Below are 25,130 nucleotides of genomic sequence, written 5' to 3' on the forward strand. Positions count from 1 at the left end.
GTGTAAAACTGGTGTGACAGCAGAGCTGGGCCAAGACTAGGCAAAGGGGCCCTGTAACATCAGCTCATGCTTTGGTGGGCAAACGGTATCCCACCTTGAGCCTTTATAGTGTGTTTGGAAAATACTGGCGATAGGCCTGGATAAATTTTGGATCTAGCCATGTTGGCCTGGCTAAAAAATGCAAACGGTTGGATTCAAACGTTGGCACTGGAGACCAGCTGCAAATGTGCCTCTGGAGGAGCTCAGGGCCTGATTTGGATCAGAGTTTTGTAAATGTGTATGTGTGATTTTTAAGTGCTAATTTGAAGCAGGTATTGGCCACTGCCCAAGAAGGCCATTCAGGATCTTGGAGCAATGGTCTAAACAGGTCTGACAAAGCCTATGGCATGTAATGCTGTTGCAGCTGTGTTGATCACAGGAGATTAGCAACACAAGGTGGGTGAGGTAATAGCTTTTATTGGCCCAACAGCCGGGGTGTGTGTGTGTGTATGTGTGTCTGAGAGAGCAAGACAAGCTTTTGCGCTTACACAGAACGCAACTTCAGGTCCTATGGTCACATTAGTAGCACAATTACAGCAGTGTGCGTGTGTGCACCTGGAAGAACAAAAGATACTTTGCCTTGCTGAATGGGGCTGCAGCTTTGGGTAACATTTACTATTTTTACTGAGCTCATCTACAAGCCTGGGTCCTTCATACTGTACTTTATAGTTGGGCTAGTTTATCACTGGCACAGCCACTGACTTCAACATATTGTCAACTGGGGCAACAGCGCTTCACTTGTGCACATTCCTGCAACTGGACAGAATCACAATTGGTTTACACCTTGTGACAACGCCTCCAGGGTCTTTTGTGTGGGTTAGGCATGCTCTGAGAACGTGAACTGGGTCAGGTCCTGCAGGCAAGGAACCACCTAACTTGAGAATCCCACAGGGGTTATGTGTGAGCTAGTCGCTGAGGAGCTTGGTGCCATCAGGACTTTGGCAACTTTGTGCGCACACACACACACACACACACACAGGCAGCGATTTAGGCGCCTACGGACTTTACATGGCTAAGCGGCTGCTGGACAGGAGTTTTGAGGAGCTCAGTAGTCCCTAAATGCTGGACTTTGCCACCTAAAGTCTTGTCTACACAGTGGAGTAATGTGCCCCACAGGGGCGTGATGTCTAAAGCCCACTAACATGCTGTGCATTAATTGGTCTGTGTAGACCCTGCGAGTGTGCACTGAAGGTTCCCCAGTTGCATGTCAATGTAGTGCTATGTGGATCTAGCCCCTAATGCCATAGTAGCTGTACTTGTATGAGTTCATGCACAGGAGTGTCTGAATGTCTCCTAGCACTCTCTCTCCACTGATCTCTGTTACTGACACACCAGACAAAATGCACAGCCATGTGTGTGTGGGGTTGGCCGAATGGCTGTTTGAGGTTCTGCATTGACTGTGCGTGTGAAGGCACCAGACGCTATGTGACCTGGTGACCTCCATCCATTCCAAGTGAGGATGTGTTTGCTGGCAGTGCAAAAGCGGCTGCCCAATTAATGCTCAGTGAGAGGCCCAGGAGTGGGCTGGCAGGTTTGAAGGTCACAGACTGTTGCCAGAACACTGTGGGAAAGGTTACACAGCACCTGCCCGCGTTACGCCTTGTGCTAGCCCACTGTAAAACAATTACTTTAATGAGCACCCAAGTCACAACAACCAAACACGTTTGGAATATCCTGAAAACAAGGGGTTTGCAAAAGACGTGTTGACCCCACCTTTACTATCGGCTCAGTGCAGCTGCCCAAGTACTAAGACATGTCCACAGTTAAGATCATTATTGCTTACCCTGATCTTCTTGCTTCAAGAGACGATTTGAACTCTAGTAGCTGCTGTATCTTTTGCTAAATGAATAGGGGCTGTGTATATGAAAAAAACAACAAGTGAGACTATTAAAAGGGGGATTTTATTTATTACACTGGAGCTAGGCGTTAATGCACCAGTTCAGCTTTGATACACAATAAATCAGCAAAGCTGTTACTCAGTTTTGAACCAAGATTGCAGTGGCACTAAAAACACATTGAAAACATTTACTCTCTTCCCTTTTTTTTCCCTCTTTTGTTTTTGGTACAAAAATGGTACAAACAACAATACAAAATAGTTGTGCTGTTGACGGTTACAAAAAAAGGGTTTTTGACCTTGTTTAACGGATGCACTTGCTTTTGCCTTTCGGCATGAATACATCAGAACACGAGAAGTCTTCTCGAAAACAACCACAATCATGCGGGCTGCTACACAGTTTGTCCATTTTAAAAGGAAACATGCAAAAAGAAAAGAAAAGAAAAGAAAAACGCGCTCCAACTATACATGGTTTTTTTTTTCTTCCCCTACTTCATTTGTAGCTTTGAGCAAATAACTACATTATGTACACATTGCCGTGAGCAATTGTCGGTGGTTTCTGTGTGTACTTGAGATACCTTTTTCTTTCCACGTGAAACTGAGAGGATTTTTGCCTGGGAGAAAACTACATTGGCTCATTGCTGTTTTTAAACCTATGCTTTTAACACATACATTGTTTCCCCTGACACTTTTACATTTACACTGAAGAGTTCCAAAAGACAGTACAAATAAAGGTCCCATAGTTTCAAGATAAGTTGTCTTCAATATTTTTTTTAGGCCAATCAAAGATGCAACTGCTGCATGCGTGTTCTACAGACCCTTCACAGACTATAGCAATTATGCATGGGTGAGATTCACCCCTGTGTGAGGGAACTATGGATTAATTAATTCCCATTGAAACCCTATGGGGTGAATTCAGATCTGAGCATCACTGAATCAGGCCTTAAAGGGTACATTGACCTAGTGCTGGCCTATGACCATGAGTGAATTTCACCCCATTGCTTTAAAATGATCAAAGGCAGCTTTCCTGGTCCAAAAACAGAAATATGAGTAGTACATAAGGACAGTTAATAGCACCAAAGGTTATCCATTCACTGTCAGTTTCCTGTAATCTCCCGTTGAGGGTGCTCTTGTTTTGTTTTGTTGCAAATGACTTCCTTGACTGATGCTTAATATTTACAAGTTACATAATAAAGACATTGGATACTGACAGTTATCTTTACTAATGCTATGTCACTGGCCATGTTCGGTCATGAGGCAGTCGCAGGTGTGGGAGTGACCTCAGATATTTATGTTCTCTGGCTCAGAGACTATATGTAACCCTGGTCTCTGGGAGGTAGGCGGCTTCTACATTGCATTCAGCATGCCCCTTGCTGGCCTCTTCCCTTCGACAGAGGTGAGAGGTGCTACAGTGTTTATTGACCATTGTAAGAGGCATAGTGGGGAAAATGGAAATCACAGAATGATGATACCAGGAGGGGGTAACTCTCCATTCTTCCTGAAGCCAACGCTCTTTCAATCATCTCCCACATCACATGGGAAGTGGAGGATGAAGGCACCCATGCTCGTATGTCTGGACTCCACGTCTTTCATTAATTAGCTTGTTATGCCTACTACTATTACGTAGATTATTCAGAGAATAAACTTTTTGTCCCCAACAACATTAGCTGTTAAAAAATAACAACTTACAAGTGTGTCTTGATAGCTGGTATCCTGTGCCTCTAACAAAAAATGGTATGTCCCATCATCATAAGGTTCAGAGGAATGGTTTGGTACTAGGCTGGGTGGGAAATGTTTTTCCCCATCCCTGGGAAATGATCACATATCCACATTTTTTCTTGTCCTGAATCAGAAAGAAAAGGCAAAACTCACAGTTTCACGAACCAAAAATCTGACATTTTTTGGAGGGTGGGAGTGTGTTTCAAGTCAATAGGAATATTTTATTTTGACATTTTCCTCTTTTTTAAATTAGTTTAATTTAACAAGATTTTGAAACAAAAAGTTGGTTTTGACTCAAAAAATTTGAAATTTTCCAGTTCAAAAATTGGCACTTTTTGCCCCAAAAACTTTTCATGTCAGAAGATTTGTTGAACCTAACCCTGTTTTCTGAATGGTTTTGGTTTTGACAAATCAGAACTTTTTGGCAAAAGAAAGAGTTTGTCAAAAAAATTCTCAATCAGGTCTGTTTGATACAAACATCTTTTTAAAGGAGCACTGTTATCTTAAATATAAGCAAATTTCCTTGCCTATCTTACAACCACCAACTAACATAATAAAGGTGAAAAATTGTAAAAAGTGAATTTATTTTTGCTATTTATGCTGCTTGCTTACCTTGTGCCTGTCCCGCAGCTTGGACAGTGGGTCAGATTCTATCCACAATTACCCCCATGGACGTCATTGGGGTCTTATGGGAAAAGTGTGAGTAGAATTTGGTCAGAAGACAACAGATTAATTTGTTTCATGAATGGGCTCATATGCACCTATATGGGCTGTAATATTTGGAGGGGCAAATGCTGCAGGAAAATGTTTATTTTTAAAATTTCCAGTGGAAATAGGTTACTTTATTTTATTTTAAACCACTGAAAGATTTCTGATAGTCTTCGGATTGGTGAACACTAAATGTTGCAATATGCTTAACCCTAGCACTGTCCCTTTGACTGTTGGTGGATAAATGTCTTGTTCATCTCTATTGTAGGTCCACTTATTGAGCTAATCAAATTAACTTGTACATAGTTACACTGTAAATCTCCTTAACCTCAGCTTCTTGTTATCATAGTTCAGCATTTTTACCTATACTACCATACTGTTTTTATGTTGGAAAATCCACCACCACCACCACCACCAAAGACACAAGAGGTAACACCAAACCATCCAGAATAGATGTTTAGACTTTGCATTAGCCAACTAGTACCAAGTAGTTTGAATAGCATAACTTAGAACTGGGGACCATCAGGTTTGACTCCTGGTTGGCTATTCACTTAGAATAAAGCTTTCCAGGGACTGGCTGTCTGCATAGAGGGAAAGAAACACGCTAGATAGAGAGAACTGGGCACTACTTGCATCTTGCGTCTCTATACTGGATAACTCCCTCCACCCCTTTTCCTTCTTCCTCCTCTGATGAAAAGGAGGTTACAATAATGGTTTCAAACAACTGACATGTACTAATCATTGAGAAACTCTAAGTGCATGTTTTTTATTCATTAATTTTGTTGCGATTGGGCAGTTTCTATGCAGGTGCATCATCCATCCTGATTATAATCTATTCAAGTCTAATGCTTTTCTGGAAAGAAAGAGGATCAAGACAGTACATGGATAAAGATCATAGGCCAAATCTCTGCAAGGAGACTGCAATTCAAAACAAACTGCTGCACAAGCGCCGTTATTTCCCCATGTATCAGAGCAGGTACAAACTACTTGACTTGCCAGATGCTGTGTAGAAACTTTTGCCAGTGTGTTACGCTGGGCTGGAGGGGTGCGGTATGTGGTGCTAGTGAACTAATGCTAGTGAACATACTCTGCAAGTGGCAAGATGAAGAAGGCTGAGCTCCCAGTTATGGAGTAAATATTTCTGAAAGGCGTCAGATACTGGGTTTGTCATGCACTGCACTTCATCCCAGTTGAGGCATCTGCTGACAAACAGAATCTTTTGAACAACAGCGATGTGTCGCCACTGGACTCCTCATTGTTTCCTGAGGTATTACCTGCCACAATTTTCTCTCCTCAAGAAACTTATATGTACACTTTCCGTTTTGTTTTTTTCCTGGATAGTGAAAGGATAAGCCAACCGAACCCCTCCCCCCATACTTGGTAATTAATAATATAAAAGATAGAGATTGAGTCCTCTCAAGCATACTTTTACCACATTCCATTTCAGACAAGACACATTTCAAATGCTCATTAATTTACAGAAATTGCATTTTATAGAAAATATGATACAATGAAATATAAAATGCACTAGGAGCATTTTAAAAATCTATAGACACAATCCTGCAGCTTAGTAGTCCCTCTTAAACAATGTCTGTTCATTATCACGCACACACTTTCTCTCCCGCTTCCCCCGTTTAACTCTCAGCATTCAATCTACATATCAAAAAAGCAGGATCATCCCCTGGATAATCACCTTCTGATACTGTGCACAGTCTTGGATTGAAATGAAAATATATCTAAGCACTTCTACAATTTTTTAGTGAACCCACTGCAAAATTGTCTGCAGAATATAAAACACAGGTAATCCAAGATTTCATAGCACATGAATTAAGTGGCTCATAATCCATTAAATGTGGTTTATATTACACATCCATGCAGTCTAAATCATTTTACAAACATTAGACATAAAGCCACTAGTCCAAATCAGTAAAGGAAAAATGTAATAATAATAATAATAATAATAATAAAAAAAAGCTAATAACTATTTGTTATTGGTTAAACTGACCCTACATATAAACTAGGTAGTATGCTACCATTTATAATACTGACGTTGTGTCTGGATGCTGCAAAACCTCTTGCTTAATTGGTAATGTTTGAGCATGTTTACCACAAAATACTTACTAGGTCCTTGTTGCTTTTCTTCTCCAAAAGACATTTAATATAGATAGAAGTGCCTACCCATCAAATATAAAGGACACACATTAGTTGGGTTACATGATGCTGTTGAGCTTTGGCTACTGATGCTCAAAGGCATTAATATTGTACTAGACCTACTGTACTGATAAACTGTCCGTGTTATTAACACTGCCCTAGTCTTGAGGTTACTGATTATGCTATCTCCCTGTGTATGGTTAAGCTAAGAAAACAGCATTGATTTTCATAGTAACAAGCATCATTATGGATGCATGACAGCAACATGTAACCCAGCTTTTATTTACACTACTCAAAAGGTTGGTGGAGCCAAAAACACATCAATAGCAAAAAACAAACAAATGGCCTTTGGTCATTTCATGATTTACTGTAGGGTTTATGCAAGGTCTGTTTGAGATTTTTTTGTTGCAATAACCAAAGGCTTATCAATGCTATAGTTCTATGCAGCTACATCAAGTGTGACCAGGTTACAGGAGAAACCCCAGTCAATATTTTGCATCTGATAAAACTGAATTATATACAACAATATGACTAATTCACCACCTGCTTAGGCTTAAAGATGGCTGTTAAGATTTTTTTCCCCCACCCCAAAACGAGTCACCCACTTAAAAAAAAAAGGCAAAAAAGAAACAATCTCCACAGTTTCTTTTGTTAACTCCTTCCCAGCTAGAACTGGCTTAGGGTCATAGAGAGTGCTGCTCAAGATGGTTGAAACATTTGTTTTTGTATGTTTGTTTTGATCACTCCTGAGATTGAAGGGAATCTGATACATGTACCAAAAGGCACTTTCAAATATATATATATATATATTTTAAAAACAGTGCTTCTGTTCTAAGAAATTCAAGTTAAGACAGAGTGCCTTTCACTCTCTTTAGTCATAAAGCAGATAAATGAGTGATATCCCAGCTGACATTTAAAAAAAAATGCAGCAGAGACCAGTGTTCATGCTAGACAGCTCAATGTTCTAAAAAAACCCAACCAAACCCATTAAAAAAACAAAAAGAAAAAAAAGAAAAAAAAGAAAAACCTCCTAAATCACTACTAAAAATAATACAGTCAGCAGGGGATATTAATTAAAAAAGCTGCCACTTCTGTACAGTTCTTGCTTCTTCATTGTCTCTTTTTTTTCCTGTTTTCGTCTTTTTTTAAAATGTTCTTCCTTTTTTTTAAATAAGAACATGAGGTCAGTTTAATCTTCCTCGCCTCCCCCATACATGTCTGCCAGTTTCTTGAACCTAGGCCCCCAGTCGTTAAGGTAGTCGTAATCCTGATCGCCGGAGCTTGAGGAGTTGAGGGAGCTGACAGAGCCTGCAGTAGATCCGCTCCCCTCGTAGTCGAAGACCAGCAGGGAATCGTACGGAGGGGCTGTAGGGTCATTATCTGCTGCTCTCAAGCCCTGGGATTACAAAGAAACTGTAGTAATAGATGCTGTTTGTTATGTTCAGGGTATACACAGAGAGAAGTTAGATAAAAACATAAATATGCTTCCTGGATGATTGGAATGTAACCCTACTTTATTTCTTAGAATTCAGAATGATAACACACAAGAACCCAAAACCAGAGAGAGACAAAGCAGGCTGCTCCATAAAAAACTGAGAGACACAACTCACCCCACCTTACTCTAGGCTGTCTGTCTGCAGAACTGAGTGCTGCTCTCAGATCACACACTTCACTACAGAGCCCCTTCAGTCTGCAAGCAGGACCAGGAACACCACTTCCCCAAAATTCTTAAAGTGATACCTTGCAATTCTAACACTGTTCACTGTACCACACTGTTAAACTTAACAGAACTCTTCAGGGGCTGTGATAATGAGGACTGTAAGTACCTAGACAGACAGATTTAAACGGGAGTTCTGCATGTGGTGGCCTTGATCCAGCAAAACACTTCGGACCAGATTTTGTGCTACACCTGTACAAGGTGAGTCTCTGGCACATTTTGGAAAGCTCTCTGTTCTGGTTCACTTTGCACAGACCCTTTTATATGGCTGCAGTTGGGGCTAGGCTAGGGAAGAAGTCCTGGGATATGGATACAGATTTAATTCCAATCCAGTATAAGGGAAAAATAACATAATGGAAAGTACCTGATCTACAGCAAAAATTCCTTTTTATTAATCATTTCCAGAAACTTCAGTCAAGGTATGAGTGGGTGGAATTAGTTTTACTGGACTGAATAATAGTGGAAGTGTGTCTGCATGCAGAGGTGCGTAAACATCAGTGAAAAGAAGGGGAGAAAGAATTTAATGAGAAGAATAAGAAAAAACCCAGCAGAAACGGGTATAATGATAGAATTAAAGTGCTGCCACATTTATATTCTTGACATATGCAATGAATCATGTTTTGTCTCAGGGGAAATAACGCATTGATTGGTTCGCAAACACACAATCATTCATTTAAAAAATGACTGGCTAAATATTTAAAAAGAATTAAAAGTGCAGTAAAATTGCAATAATCTAACATGCTCTTCTCAGTTATGAGAAGCATTTCTCTGTTATGAAAAGGTTTTGGTGTCAAACAGAGCTTGTTGGAGATAGGGGCATATAAACCAATAGGGATCTGGGAGGCAGGAGCTCCTGATAGATTTTGTGGCTGTGAGCAAGTCATCTAACCCTTCTGCCACAGCTTCTCCAGCTGTAAAAACCCTCTCTTGGGTAGAACCAGGTGCTACTTTCATTTCAGGTAACTGCGAAAGTCCTAGGCACTGAAATGGGAGCAGGATTAGGGCACAGTTCTTTGAAGATGAAAAGCTACATGCTCAGTATTGCATTCTGGGTGAAATTAGAAAATAAACCTTGAGCTTCATTGTTGCATTTTGGCTCATTTTGATTTTAAAGCCTTGGCAGGGCCAAGTCCTGTTTCCATCACTTCCATTGACTTATGTCTGATTACTTGCCTGAGTAATGGGAGCAGAATTTTGGCCCATGGTGAGAACTGAAAATGTGTTGGTAAATTGTACTCCAAGCATTTTGTATCAGTGGCATTAGCTGACTGAACAAGCCTTGAGAAGTGACAGAGAAAGCCTAAAAGAACATACCTCATTAATAAAGTCACCAATGTCCCCAGGATGGGGAATTACTGGTCTTATAGGATACTGGGGTTCAGCACCAATGGGTCTCTCATCCACTCGTCTGACTCCGGGTGCCTTGTTCAGTACATGATCCATAGTCTCCGGCTGTTGAAGTTGGCTTAAATCATAATCCTGTAACAAATGGAGAGGCACAGAGTGAAAACTAGAGCTTTTCACTGAGATTTTTCAAGGAAGTCTACAACTACACTGGCATACAAATAACTTGATGGACCCAATCCTGTTTCAACTGAAGTCAATAGCAAAATTTCACCACCATATATATGGCATCTCTAGTTGTATTAATCTAATCTATAAATGACTCATGAAACTGACCCATATGTGCTCCATGAGACTAGCCCCGTTTAAAACAAATTTAACACCTAAGTTAAATCAAATACATTTCAACCACTGCGTATTTAACTTCAGTACCCTATATCTTTGTGATAACAACCTGGATTTATTGTACATGTGTGGCTGTGGATATATGTGCAACATTTTGATCAAATATTTCATTTACTGTAAGAAAATCAATATTGGTAGCTGTATTATTGCAATAATGTTTCTGTATTTTAAAAGATTAAAAACAAACTTGAATAGCATGTATGGATATAGATCTTTTGTAATGAATAGGTTCTTTTCCTATAGATCTATTACTGTAAAAATGAGAATAAGATTTTACCATGTAACAAGCACTAGGTAATATTTCAAAATCGTATCTGTAATGGTGTTTTGCTGCACTTTCTTTGCTGCTATTTTTAAAGAATTCTTCCTAAAACCACATTACTGTTGTCTGAAACCAGATTTTTCAGCTGGTTTGAATATTTATTACTTTGGATATGGGATGCTTAAATCTATAGGAGCAGTATTTATAAATAATATATTTGTGATATTAAAAACAAGAAAGAAGGAAGTGAAAGAAATGCTAATTATGGGGATTTTTGCATTGAATAAGAGCTTCACAAGCCTTCGACAAAGTTCTCGACTCAGATCATCTAGGTAGATCTTGACTATGAGAAGCTTCTTTCCCATGGATGTCAGAGGGGGTTCTGTAAAAGCAGGGAGAGCAGACTACTGGAGTTGACTCTGGATTCAGTTAAATAGGCATGACTGAGTTCATAAGTCCAGTGTTTTGACATTAGTGCAGAACTGATGCCAATACTGTCTTACTGTTTCCTTGTAATCCCCTGTCTCTTATACTTAGATTGGAAATTCTTTGGGGCAAGGATTGTCTTTTTATTCTGTGTTTTTACATTACCTAGCACAATGTGGTCCTGGTTCGTGACTGGGGATCTTAAGCACTACCATAATAGAAACCATAAAAATTTCTTTTACGATAAAAGTGATGTCAGAATAATGATATACCTAAAGGAAAATGAGATTCTAGGGCAGTTCTGTTTGCCCTTTGTATTACGGTGCCTGGCCATATTCACTTCTGGAATAAATGAGCTCAGTTCCATTGACTTTGTTAGAGTTGAATCCATTCACACCAACAGTTAATTTGACATTGTGGATCTGTATGTATGAAGGCACAAATGTGTTATGCAGCCCGCATCAAACAAATGCTGATAAATCATTTATACCACCTCACAGCTTTATGTATTCTATATGGACAACAGATTTTAGAGAAGATCTATTTTAGAAATGGTTTAGAGAGTTTTTAATGGTACTATTTCTTGCATACTTCCACCTGAAAAGCCAGGACCTTAGTTGTGAGTGCAACTGTCCAGGGGCTGGAGAGAAGAAAACTAATACATTTCTAAAAGTCCCTAAAATAATCTGAGATCGGCAGGAACAAATGCATAAGCAATTTACAGCTGTACATTAGACGCATGATCTATGTACTATGATCATATTATACACACACACATTGAAAATTCCACACACAGTATATATCAATATTTTCTTTTCATCTGTAACTCCTCCCCGTTTACACAATACTGAAACTGGAGAAAAGCCTGTTGAGTGTCTTTGGGTTAAGTTTAGAGGCGAGAGCAACAAGGGTGATGTCATGTTGGGCATCTGCTATAGACTACCAGACCAGGAGGATGAGGTAGACGAGGCTTTCTTTGGACAATGAACAGAAATTTCCAGATCAGAGGCCCTGGTTGTCATGGGGGAGTTCAATCACCCTGACATCTGCTGGGAGAACAATACAGTAGTGCACGGGGACAACTTCCTGGTGCAAGTGCTGAAGGAACCAACCAGGGTCCATGCTCCTCTTGATCTGAGGCTCACAAATAGGGAAAAATTGGTAGGGGAAGTAGAAGTGAGTGGAAAGCTGGGCAGCAGTGACCATAAGATGGTCGAGTTCAGGATCCCGACAAAAGGAGGAAATGAGAGCAGCAGAATACGGACCCTGCTGGACTTCAGAAAGGCAGACTTTGACTCCCTCAGGCAACTGATGGGCAGGATCCCTGGGGAGGCTAATATGAGGGGGACAGGAGTCCAGGAGAGCTGGCTATATTTTAAAGAAGCCTTATTGAGGGCACAGGAACAAACCATCCCGATGTGCAGAAAGAATAGCAAATATGGCAGGTGACCAACTTGGCTTAACAGAGAAATCTTCAGTGAGCTTAAACACAAAAAGGAAGCTCACAAGAAGTGGAAACTTCGACAGAGGACTAGGGAGGAGTATAAGAATATTGCTTGAGCATGCAGGGGTGTAATCAGGAAGGCCAAAGCACAATTGAAGTTGCAGCTAGCAAGGGATGTGAAGGGTAAGAAGAAGGGTTTCTACAGGTATGTTAGCAACAAGAAGAAGGTCTGGGAAAGAATGGGACCCTTAGTGAATGCGGGAGGCAACCTAGTGACAGATGATGTGGAAAAGGCTGAAGTACTCAATCCTTTTTTTGCCTCAGTCTTCACAGATAAGGTCAGCTCCCAGACTGCTGCACTGGGCAGCACTGTATGGGGAGGACGTGAGCAGCCCTCAGTGATGAAAGAACAGGTTAAAGACTGTTTAGAAAAGCTGGACATACACAAGACCATGGGGCTGGATGCAATGCATCCGAGGGTGCTGAGGGAGTTGGCTGATGTGATTGTAGAGCCATTGGCCATTATCTCTGAAAACTCGTGGTGACTGGGGGAGGTCCTGCACAATTGGAAAAAGGCAAATATAGTGCCCATATTTTAAGAAGGGAAGAAGGAGAATCCAGGGAACTACTTCGGACCAGTCAGCCTTACCTCAGTGCCTGGAAAAATCATGGAGCAGGTCCTCAAGGAAACCATTTTGAAATACTTGGAGGAGAGGAAGGTGAACAGGAATAGTCAACATGGTTTCACCAAGGGCAAGTCATGCCTGACCAACCTGATTGCCTTCTATGACAAGATAACTGGCCCTGTGGATATGGGGAAAGTGGTGGACATGATATACCTTGACTTTAGCAAAGCTTTTGATACGGTCTCCCACAGTATTCTTGCCAGCAAGTAAAGAAGTATGGATTTGATTAATGGACTATAAGGTGGATAGAAAGCTGGCTAGATTGTTGGGCTCAACAGGTAGTGATCAACGGCTCGATGTCTAGTTGGTAGCCGGTATCAAGCAGAGTGCCCCAGGGTTCGGTCCTGAGGTTCAACAAGGACAAGTGCACTTAGGACGGAAGAATCCCATGCACTGCTACAGGCGGGGGACTGACTGACCAAGCAGCAGTTCTGCAGAAAAGGACCTGGAGATTACAGTGGATGAGAAGCTGGATATGAATCAACAGTATGTCTTTGTTGCTAAGAAGGCTAATGGCAAATTGGGCTGCATTAGTAGGAGCACTGCCAGCAGATGGAGGGAAGTGATTATTCCCCTCTATTTGGCACGGGTGAGGCCATATCTGGAGTACTGCATCCAGTTTTGGGCCCCCCACTACAGAAAGGATGTGGACAAACTGGAGAGAGTCCAGCAGAGGGCAACTAAAATGATTAGGGGGCTGGAGCACATGACTTATGAGGAGAGGCTGAGGGAACTGGGCTTATTTAGTCTGCAGAAGAGAAGAGTGAGGGGGGATTTGATAGCAGCCTTCAACTACCTGAAGGGGGGGTTCCAAAGAGGATGGAGCTAGGCCAGGGGTGGGCAAACTTTTTGGCCTGAGGGCTGCATCGGGTTTCTGAAATTGTATGGAGGGCTGGTTAGGGGAGGCTTGGCCTCCCCAAACAGTCAGGCATGGCCTGGCCCTCCCCATCTGGTCCCCCCCTGCTTCTTGCCCCCTGATGGCCTCCCCGGGACTCCTGCCCCATCCACCCCCTGCTCTCAGTCCCCTGACCGCCCCCGGATCGCCCACCCCAACTGCTGCCCGCTGCCCCATCCGACCCCTCCTCTCCTTCCTGACTGCCCCCCTGGAACCGCTGCCCCCATTCAACCCCCCTGTTCCTCGCCCTCTGACTGCCCCAACCCCTATCCAGCCCCTAACCACCCACCGAACTCCCCTGCCCTCTATCCAACCCCCCTGCTTCCTGTCCCCTGCCCCCTTACCACACTGCCTGGAGCACCGGTGGCTTGCAGCGCGGCTGCACCAGGACAAGCAGCTGCACCGCGGAGCACAGAGCACTGGGTCAGGCCGGGTTCCACAGCCACGCCGCCCAGAGCATTGCACCAGCAGCGAGGTAAGATTGAGGGGGAGGGGGAACAGCAGGGGAGGGGCCCGGGGTGAGCCTCCCGGGCCAGGAGCTCAGGGGCCGGGCAGGATGGTCCTGTGGGCCGGATGTGGCCCGCGGGCTGTAGTTTGCCCACCTCTGAGCTAGGCTGTTCTCAGTGGTGGCAGATGACCGAACAAGGAGCAATGGTCTTAAGTTGCAATGGGGGAGGTCTAGGTTGGATATTAGGGAAAACTATTTCATTAGGAGGGTGGTGAAACACTGGAATGGGTTATCTCCATCCGTTGAGGTTTTTAAGGCCCAGCTTGACAAAGCCCTGGCTGGCATGATTTAGTTGGGGTTGGTCCTGCTTTGAGCAGGGGGTTGGACTAGATGACCTCCTGAGGTCTCTTCCAACCCTAATCTTCTATGATTCTATGAACACACCACACCATTCCCATTTACACACATGGCTTAACTGCGAAGCAAAGCTTTGTCATTATCAGCTTTGCAATGGAAAAGAAAATCCACGAACCTATTTAGACATTTCTTACAAATGAAGGCCAGAAATTAAGAGAAATGAAAGGCACATTAGAGACTATTAAGGAAATACAGAAAATGCCCAAGGCTCAAGCAAACCCTGGGGCCCTGGGACCCAGGGGAGGGTGGTAGCTGCTATCTGATTTTATGCAGGCATCTAAATGGAAAATACACAATTTTAATTATTAAAATAACAGAAATATTGTTTATATGTTAGTGTCAATATGTTGGTTTATCAAATTTTCCCCAGCAGATAGGCTTATGTGGATAAATGCTACACCTGTCCCACGTCACTGTCCAACATGCCTGGAAATGTTCCATCCATGGTGCATTGTCCCAGCTACATACAATGGACCAAGCTGCTTCTTATATATGCTCGTGCAACACCACTGAAGCCAACAGAGTTGCACAGGCATAAATGAGGAAAGAACTTGAACCTGTGCATATAAATCAATGACCCCCCCACCCCCAGAATAAACTGTAACTTCTAGTACACCTCTGTATCAGCTAATGTAAATCTCGTGGCTACACGCTGGCCAGGATGAGCCTGGCAGCCACTGCTTATCTAAAATATCAAACTTGAGAGCAGAATGAAGATTGTGAGGTTTGTAAGATGCAGAGAAACAACTCTGGGTGACCCCAGGCTGAGTGTTCAGCTCTCCTCACCTGGTCTTCCTCTCCACCTCCCTCTTCATCGTATTTCAGAATATTGTCCCTCACATCATCTTCAGGGTCGATCAGAAGTTGCTTCGTATGCCTCTCCTTTTCCCTGCGTTTCATCCACACCACAAACAGCAAGACCATGGCTGCAACAATGAATGACAGGAGCCAGAGTAGTGAGATTTCACATAGCACACGGACAAACTGCATCGGTTGAAAGGAGCATGTTAAAACACCCTAACCTCTCCCCTCCCCCGCTTCCCTAACAAAGAGCTACATCCTGATTTATTCACCCAGAAGCAGCAGAGGTATGTACCATCTCTGTGCTATTAGTTCCATTTTGTTAAGGCTACATTTATAGCAGTGTTAGCGGTTAATGCTGTGGTAAATAGAGCTGGGGGCACGGCTGACTTTTGGGTTTACTGGTAGTTCCAAAAAACGGAAAAGAAAAATCATTATGGGCGGAACGGAAACCCAAACTTTTGAGCATATTTTGTTAATCAAAAATATCAGAAAAATTATATTCCTGGTTGAATGAAATTATTCATTTCAGGTATTTTAAATAAAACCAAAGCAAATGAAGGGCTAAATTCACAAGGTGCAAACCCCTTTTACTCAATAGCCCAGTGGCTAGGGCTTTCTCCTGAGATGTGGGACAGTCAGTTTCAGATGCCCACTCTAGAACAAGGGCTGGAACTCAGGTTTCTCCCTTCCCAGGTGAGTGCCCCAAACAGGCTATAGACGGATATCTTCCAGGCTGTCCTGTTGAAGCTGCTCCACTTTGTATAAGTAATTAAATATCCAGAGGAGCAGGGACTGGCCCCAGGGTCTCCCCCACTCCCCTCACCATAAGTGCCCTCACCGCTGTGTGATAGCATCATTCTTATTCTCTTTCTCTGGCGCTATGACCATTGAAGAATTTTATACAAAATGGAACAGCTTCAGCAAGCCGCCAAAATCAGCACAACAAATGTCACCCAATACCTCAATTGCTAGAATCCTCTGAATGTTTCAAGGTGTAATTTTTAACCAAACAAGCCTGGAATAAATTGCAAATGCAGTAACTTTTAGCATGGATTACAAATCCCAATATGATTGAGGAAGAATACTTACATTCTACTAGTAAGCTTCATGCAATTCTTACCTGTTATTGCATGTTAAGAATATAAAAGGGATGGGGAGGTGTAGATTCCCCCAACAGCTCTTTGCTACCCATATTCCTTTAAGCATGTTGATTGAGGCCAAGGCTGAAAGGAGCCACATGCATAATCCAAAAGAAAATGAACAGAAAATGGGAGAACAGTAGTGTTCTCCAAGCATTTATTCTAAAATGCAAGTGACTGCAAGAACTGAAGGATGAAGGAACAAGGAAAGGGGCATCAAGATGTTAAGAAGCAACCAAGCCACAGTCTAATGCCGAGCACTTTCACGAGGGGGTGATTTTCAGTGGCAGAACAATAATGCCCTTTGAGTTTATAAGACGACACTGCTGTGATCTTTCTTCCCTCTTAATGATCTGCAATTTACTCAGAAGGGATGTAATGGGGTGGATAACTTTAGTCCACATAATTCAATTTGGACTCATTCTCACTCTTTTTATGTGGGGGTGGAGGGGGAAGGGGGCTTTCTATATTTCCAAAATCACATTAACTAAAGCATTCAGATATGCTTTTTGGTGCCTGCTTGGAGAATGGTTCTAAGGATCTTTCAAATCCTTTCAGGGAGTGGTGCTGGGTTTCGCAGCACAAGGGAGTGCAAGACCAAGTCTGGTAACACAGAGCTAAGTCCTTGAGGCATCAGTTTTTATATACCAGGCTCAGGGCTGGCCCACAACGTTTTGGCACCTGAGGCGGGGAGCTCAAATGACGCCCCCATGCCTCCTCACTTGGGCCAAAACATTGAAAGATCTCAATTCTGCCTTCTTCCTGTTCTACTCCTCTCATGGTACTGCTCTGCTACCTACCCTAAAGGAGAACTAATAAATTAAAATGCCTTGTTCAAAAATTTTAAGTAACACTTAACTTTCAAATGCCTGAACAGCAAATGTAACTTTTCTTGTCTGCATAGTAAACACCCATTTTTTCATGTTCTGTGTGTATATAAATCTCCTCACTGTATTTTCCACTGAATGCATCCAATGAAGTGAGCTGTAGCTCACGAAAGCTTATGCTCAAATAAAGTGGTTAGTCTCTAAGGTGCCACAAGTCCTCCTTTTCTTTTTGCGAATACAGACTAACACGGCTGCTACTCTGAAACCTGTCATAGTTAACACTGGCATTTTTATCTGTTTGAATAATCAAAGTGGTGCTTTCCATGCCTTCTTGGTTGCAAAGATTTGCTTCCTGAAGGTCCACAGTCTGGGCCAGCTCATGCCGTTGAGATGGTTGCAAGGCCGACCAGCCTCTCCTGTGTCATTGTGAAGCGTAGCTGTAATTTTATTAACTTCAGGTTGGAGAAGCTGCTTTCTCCACTGGCAACTGTTACAGGAAGTGTTAGAAGTATGCGCAGAGAAACAAAAGCATTTGGAAAGAGGGTGGTCATCTTATTTGTGCACGTATATTCCAGAACAGCCTTTGGAGTTGATCCTGCTGAAATGTATCTTGAAAGGGCTTTCAGTTCATCACCTAAATCACTCGCATCAATAGCGCGCATGTCATCATGTGTCAACACTGTCTCTAGTGCCCTGCATTGCTGGTGTAGGTCTTCTTCAGATATAGTGAGGAGTTTGGAAATATCATACAACATCCCAAATATACTGCTGTGTTCCTTGAGTTGCATGAAAAGTTCTTCAACAGACTGTATTGCACAATCTAGCACCTGGTTAAAGAAGTCAACTTCTGTGCATCTAGAGCAGAGAGAATACATGCACCAGGAGCAGACACAATTTTCTACACTCCGGGTCTTAGTGGCGTCCCCCCCACAGTCTGGCACCTAAGGCGGCCGCCTCAGTTTGCCTCATGGTAAGGCCAGCCCTGGCCAGGTTGTAGTTAATCTCCCTGGTTCAGATGCTACAGTGACATAGGTAGGTAAATCATTCTTAAATCACAGGAAGATGTTTGCCACTTAAACAGCGTTACACAAACACGATGCTAGCTTCCAAGCTCTGTAACCTTGTTCTTCAAAGCCCCATCTCCCAGGGGCTGAACTTTCCAAAAAGGCTAACAGAGTGAGACACATTAGCAGCAGTAAGGACTCTCCCAGGTCTCCACTAACACTAGGTAATGCAACTCTCTTGTTGTTAGCTTTAAAAAAATTTCATCGTTATTCTAGTTTTTACTTGAATAACTGATATACAGCTGAGAAAAGAACAATCAGATTATGGCTCTGTCGCATTATTTTCACTAGGAAAAAATGTGTTTTTAACTGGTGATAGCTAACGTGCTAACTAGTATGCGGTAAAATCCTAGTGAAGACAAGGCAGCTTGTAGTTTTAACATGAGTTAGCAGACTCAGATACACCCTAGGGTCCCTATAGTCTTTGCCTCACCCGGCTAACTCATATTAAAATCACAGATCACCTTGTCATCACTAAGATTTTACCTCATGTTCTTCCTACATATTAGCTAACTCGCCTTAAGAACACATCTCTTTCCAAGTGAAGAGACACCTGCAGGGAGAATGCAGGGTTTTCAAATTCTGTTTGGAGGCTCTAGCTCTCCCCGGGTATTTAGCTGAACAATGGGAATGAACATTTCATATTTTGCTGTGTCTCGCTGTGGTTTTTAAAACATTTTTGCTCCTTGTCTCCTCATGGTGTCTCAGCATCACTTCCCTGAACACAAGAGGGAAAATGAGACAAACTTGGGCTGTGCAGACTCCAAGGGACTTGCAATCAAGGTGAGATATCCGATGTCCTTTCATCTAAAGTGGTTAGGAAGCTTGGAGTTCTTCCTCTTTCTTTTCTTCTGAGTGCTACAGTATTTATACCGAACAAGAATTCACTGAAGTGAATAGAAGAGGACTGGACAACTAATTACTGCCATTGTGTGCCAACGGGCTGCCATCCCTGCCTGCTAGCTAACAGAACTGTTTTCAGATCATTCTGCATTTCTTTACAGCGTATCCTAGATCTATTCTGGAGTAAAAGAAAAATTTGAAAAAAAAGGTAACTCTTATCTCTCATGTAAAACCTCTTGACTATTTAGCAGATGACTCAAGTCATTTTTCCAGTCTCTCACAACAAGCTTCCTGCCTGGCACGCAAAGAAAATATTATAATGGTAGCAGGGTTTTTTTTTTTTAATGCTACTTTTCCATCGAGTTTTTGGAAAAACGGTGCCATTAATGCCTTTACAGCTACCTTGAAAAAAAGACCTCAAAGTGTCAATAGCAGACGTCGTGCGTTCTCTCTCTCTCAGTCCTTTTATTCACCCGACAGAATGGGAAGCAGTATTACTGCTGCTAGATCCATTTTAACTCTGCATGTAGTTTTTCTTGAAATCTATTGTCTTCACCCTTCACAATTTTTTATTGCATAGTTCTTTCCTCAGGTGTGTTATCCTGGCAGCTAATACGTCAGGTATGAAGGGAAAAAAACATTGCACCAAGGTAAAAGAAAGAAACTTTCTACCACTTGCAACCACAGCTACAACGAGTCCTGTGGCCCCTTATAGACTAACAGACGTATTGGAGCATAAGCTTTCGTGGGTGAATACCCACTTCATCGGATTCACCCACGAAAGCTCATGCTCCAAAACGTCTGTTAGTCTATAAGGGGCCACAGGACTCTTTGCCGCTTTTACAGATCCAGACTAGCACGGCTACCCCTCTGATACTTGAAACCACAGCTAGTGTATCCTATTCAGCTAGTCAGTGGCGAATTTAGAGTTAGTGGGGTCCTGTGCGCAGCTTCATTTTCAGCCCCCACCCCCTCGGGACCCAGCCAAGAAAAGAACATTCTCTTGTAGTAATGGGAAGTAAATGAAAATAAAGTGAGGTATCTGGATTGGGGCGGGGGTTGGGGTACTAGAGGGGTGTGTGGAGGGCAGGCTCTGGGAGGAAGTTTAGGTGCAGAATGCAGGCTCTGGACTGGGGCAGGGGGTTGGGGTACGGGAGAGAGGCAGGGGGGCGGTGCTTATCTCGGGTGACCTGACTCCCAAAGCAAAGGGCACAGACGCTCCTCTGGCAGCGGCTCCTAGGCGGGGTGGGCTGGGGCGGTCTCTGTGTGCCGCTGCCCCCACAGCCAATGGGAGCTGTGGAGTCCGCAGGAACATGCTGGCCGCTTCCGGGAGTGAAGTGGCGTTGAGGAAGGAAGGGAGGCAGAGTGGGCAGGGACCTGCCTTAGCCCTGCTGCTGGCACAACTCTGTACACCCCTTGGAGGGAGGGGGGCAGCGGATCTCCATGCACTGCCTGGGACAGGGGCAGCGCATGGAGCCGCCTCCCTCCTCCTCCTGCCCCGCCCCCACCAGGGGCGTGCAGAGACATGCCAGCAGCTGGCTGCTTCTGGGAGCAGTGTGGGACCACCGGCCATGGCATGCAGGATATTTGTCCTGTATTTTGGGGGCCCCCCCACATCATTGGGTGCCCTGTGCCACCGCACAGTTTTGTTCATGGTAAATCCGCTCCTGCAGCTAGTGTATCCTATTGCTTGGTCTGCCTTATAAAGCCTGACCTGTCTGACTCCAGAATGGAATTACGGAGCAAAAAAATCACATGTGCCTTTTCCCACACCATCGTTCAGAAGCCACAGTGTAAAATATATCTTTAAAAATAAAAAGGTGAGACAGTAGGACAATGTAACTGAAAAGCTCTTCTCATCACAAATTACATTCTTCATCCTTGATAGAGGCCTTTGCAGCTCTTGAACATTAAAGAAGTCAATTAGAATGACAATGAATGTAAAAATAAGCTTTTGTAATAAAAACCATAATTTAAAATGGGCTAATGTATCTGACAATGAAAAAGGAATATCTTAAATCAAGAGTCTGTCAGCTGAAGTTAATTTTAGTCAATAGAATTTTCAAGTGTTTAAATCACACTTTCGAGCTGGATTTATACAAGAGGCAGCAAAAGGAAGCCTTGTGGTCTGTTGCTTCTGTTACTTCTGTTTTACAAAGTTTTACTATGCTCTCATTCTTTTTTATAAAAAGGAGTACTTGTGGCACCTTAGCGACTAACACTAAAGGCCAACATTTCATCTGATGGGGCTTAAATCGGGCCTGCCTACGCCAACACATCACGCAACTGCAAAAACCACACCTGCTTATTACAACGGACAATCACGCTGTGCCTGGACACGCACTGTGCCTGGACACACCACTGCCTGTCACTATGTGCAAATGCAGGGGTAGCTCCCCCAGGACTTGCAGCTTATGTTTATGTTGGAAGAGGTGGCCATAAAAAAGCATTAAAAATGTAGATGTAGGGACCAGATAACCCTTTGTACCCTGTGTAAATAATAAGGCACAGATTTTCAGAGATGAGTGTGACAAATGTGCATCACATTTTATTCTACAACTACCACACTTTCATGAGACTTTTCCCCATGCCCACATGGACAGTTAGCTGCATAGCTGGGCATGTGCAGATGCAAATCCCCTGCTTTAATGCTCCACCTTGGCATTTGCATGTATAAATTATATATACAACTGTGTGCTCCCATCATTGAAACTCAAGCCCTAGAGGGTTGAGTGTATGGCCAATGGTATCCCACTCTCCTAATGTACCATAGCATATATATATTAGGCAGCATTCACAGCATCAGTTGCTCTGCCTGCTCTCCATTTAAACACATTGGGGGTAAATATTAAGCGTGATTTAGCACCAGAACTCCCATTAACTTTAATGGGAGTCCCACAGTTTCATCCTGCGTTTCCTGATGAATATTTACCTCATTGTACATTTCAGTGCTTCTTTTTATCCGTCCCTACTGTGCCAACTCCTGCTTGAAGTTATAATGATATCATTTTTATTTTTAAATGTGTATACATTCAGTTAATGTTAGTGCTCATGAAAGCCCAGGAATGACGGTGCTGCTAGAAACAGGGCATCTTCCCCTTAAACCACTGTGATACAGCCTCTCTCAACTCTTTCAGCAAGCCTGTGAATAGCAAATGCTTCTTGCTGACAGTATGAAACTGTGCTCAGATACTACAATGGTAAGGGCTGTTCGAGAACCTGAATTAGAAGAGAACACAATGACAGAACTCTATTTTTACCATCCCTAGAACCATCCATAAAAACTATAACTTTGCAAATGAATGAAGGTGGTTAGCTTGCATGAGAAGTAAATGATAGTAGACAGAAATCAAGATTTCTACAGGTATTTAGGTGTTGCTTCATTCAGCCTAACTGAGTTAGGTGCCTAAGTCTCATTTTCAAAAGTGATTTAGGCACTTAGGAGCCCCTCACTGAAAGACAGTGGGACTTCAGCTTTTGAAAAATGAGATTTAGTCTCCTAAATTAGTTAGGTGTTGCAATACTGAATAGCACAACACCTAAATACCTGTAAAATTCTGGGCCAAGTAGTCTAATCCGACTCCCTCTCTCTGTCTCTTGCTCACACTGAATAGCTCTCTCATGTTCACCGTACATTTCTCTTTGCTGCCTGCATCTTTTGGGCAGGTGCTCTGCGGACTCTCCAACTATTGGTGGCCTGCCTCTGCTGATGCTGGCAAGTAATGGGTGTTGGGTGTGCTCTGAGTGCACACCTGTAGGATTGGGTCTGGCTGACAAGACAGATGTTCCCCTGCCTGGTTTGAGAATCTGACTTCAGAGCCCAGGGGGCTTCATCTTGAACCAGGGCTCCGAGAGACTCATTAGCTGGGGAGTGGCATCAGCACTTCAGTGGCTTGCGAATGATGACTGGAGGAATGTTATGTACCTAGCTGTCTTAGGTGCCTCCAGGATTAGGTGACAGCAGCTTTGAAAATATAAGTGACACCTAAATGATGGACGTAGGCGCCTAACGGGGCAGACAGAGACTTAAGTATCATTAAGGATCTGGATCAAAATGTTGTGTGTTAGTGATTCAGTCCATTCTGCTTACATTTTAGTGATGGCGGTTTGAATGCAAAAGAATGAATCACCAGCAATCTGGTCTGCACCTTCCACCCTTTGTATGAAGCTGGTATGCATCTTGAAAGATTAGCATATAAGAGTGAGACTAGGGAGGAGGCGGGCAGGAAGGGAAGTGGAACACTAACGCTTGTACATCACTCCTAGGTGTACCTCTTTTGCCAACAGCATTTCCAGAAACAATGTCACATAAGGGTAACCTGGCAGAAGGATGGACACAGAGGTGTTTTGAGTGGGCTGCTCGGCACCAAATATTTTCTGTTTTGCTCAGGTACCAATTCTCTATAATACATAAATAAATAATAAAGGAGTCCAAAGTACAGCATCACTTGGACCATGATTCACTGTAAATATTTTGCACAAGAGTTTGCTTCCAACCTGTTGCTTCTCATATTGTTTGATGATGCAGCTGCTAACTTAAAAGGAGACTATGCCACCTTAAATGACAGTCCTGGCTTTATGGCCCATTTTCTTGGCCGCAGCTGAATTGTTACAGTGCAGTCAATCAGTCAAATCTCTAGGAGAGAATGGAATTTGGTTGCTCTGTGATCTACCGGGGGGATCTGCTCATAAACCTTCCATTTCAATCAGAATGATTCTGGCTTAAGATTTCTGCACACGTGTTACCTGCTGCAACACTTACTTAGTAAAATAATGATGCATATCAAGATCGCTATGATGGCACCTGTTCCCAGTCCAGCGGCAGCGACGGCCCCGATGGTAGTGCAGTCTCCATTCTCGTCACATGGACACACCTTCACTTTAATGATGGAAGTGTTGTACAAGGGAGGGTTCCCTGAATCCGTCACGACAATTGGGACATCATACACGCCAGCCTCCAGATACATTATTCTCAAACTGAGCTGGGCATAGTCACCTGGGGGCAACAGAAACAGACAAAACTGACGGCAGCTCTGACAGAGGTGCTAAAAACGGTATTAATATATTGGAAACTCCACTCTCAGATTAGCTCAGTGAAAAAAAGTCTAACCAGGCTACAACACCCTACTCCACATCTGAACCACTTGAGCACCAGACTGTTTTCCTGAAGTCTTGTTGAATGGTCAGCCTGCCAAGACTAACAGGGTGAACAAGATGCGTCACGCATGCTTCATTTCAAAGTAATGCCAGTTCCCTATACTATTAATCCAGCTTGATGTCGTTAGAAAACCAGTGGTCAGTTGCTTGAATTTAAAAACTGATGGCAAGGAACTAGTGAAGCACGTATGATAATGTTGAAAATTAGCTGGCCAGATTTGGGATATCAGTGGTAAAATGCCTTTGCACCTCCCCAGTTCTGGGCTGTAACAGGGTCACTATGCTCGGGCTCTGCTCATATATTCTCCTGCCCCAATATTTTTGCACAGCCCTATCCAGTCATTTTATTTCTTCCTGCCTTTCCTTCCTATTGCTACACATGTAATGACTGCGAGAGGTGCTGGATTGGCAGGTTAGGAGACTGAGATGATGTCTACGCTATGGAGACTACACCAGCATAGGTATGGTGCCGTAGCTATGCCGGCGTAACCCATAGTGTAGACACAACCTACACCCATGGAAGGGGTTTTTCTGTCACTGTGCAACAGCACATCCCCAAGCAACAGTGGTTGCATAGACAGAGGCATTCTTCTGTTGACACAGCTGTGTCTACACTGGGGGTTAGGCCAGCAGAGCTATGGCACTGGAGGTGTGTGTGTTTTCTCACACCCTGACCAACTATGTCGCCCTAACTTTTAAGTGTAGGCCAAGTCTGAATCCCTCTTTTCAGCCACTGAACAAGCAGCTTTCTCATGCCACCCTGGCAGAGTGTCTCAAACCTGGCCTGAAGGGATCAGCTTT

General features: G+C 43.2%; 1 protein-coding gene across 6 annotated transcripts in view; it reads right to left on the reverse strand.

Annotated features, from left to right (window-relative positions):
- Window positions 1–1,926: 1,926 nt before the first annotated feature.
- CDH4 (cadherin 4) overlaps window positions 1,927–25,130 on the reverse strand; it is a 671,722-nt gene continuing 648,518 nt past the window's right edge. For all 6 annotated transcript variants that reach the window (XM_075118731.1, XM_075118732.1, XM_075118733.1 and 3 more), the window contains 4 exons: window positions 23,935–24,168; window positions 15,282–15,421; window positions 9,483–9,647; window positions 1,927–7,847 (listed from right to left, as the gene is read on the reverse strand). In XM_075118731.1, coding sequence (XP_074974832.1) covers window positions 7,641–7,847; window positions 9,483–9,647; window positions 15,282–15,421; window positions 23,935–24,168 — 746 coding nt within the window. In that variant the 3' untranslated portion in view covers window positions 1,927–7,640. The remainder of the gene's footprint in view (window positions 7,848–9,482; window positions 9,648–15,281; window positions 15,422–23,934; window positions 24,169–25,130) is intronic.

Source organism: Caretta caretta, chromosome 13, assembly GCF_965140235.1.
Source record: "Caretta caretta isolate rCarCar2 chromosome 13, rCarCar1.hap1, whole genome shotgun sequence".
NCBI lineage: Eukaryota > Metazoa > Chordata > Testudines > Cheloniidae > Caretta > Caretta caretta.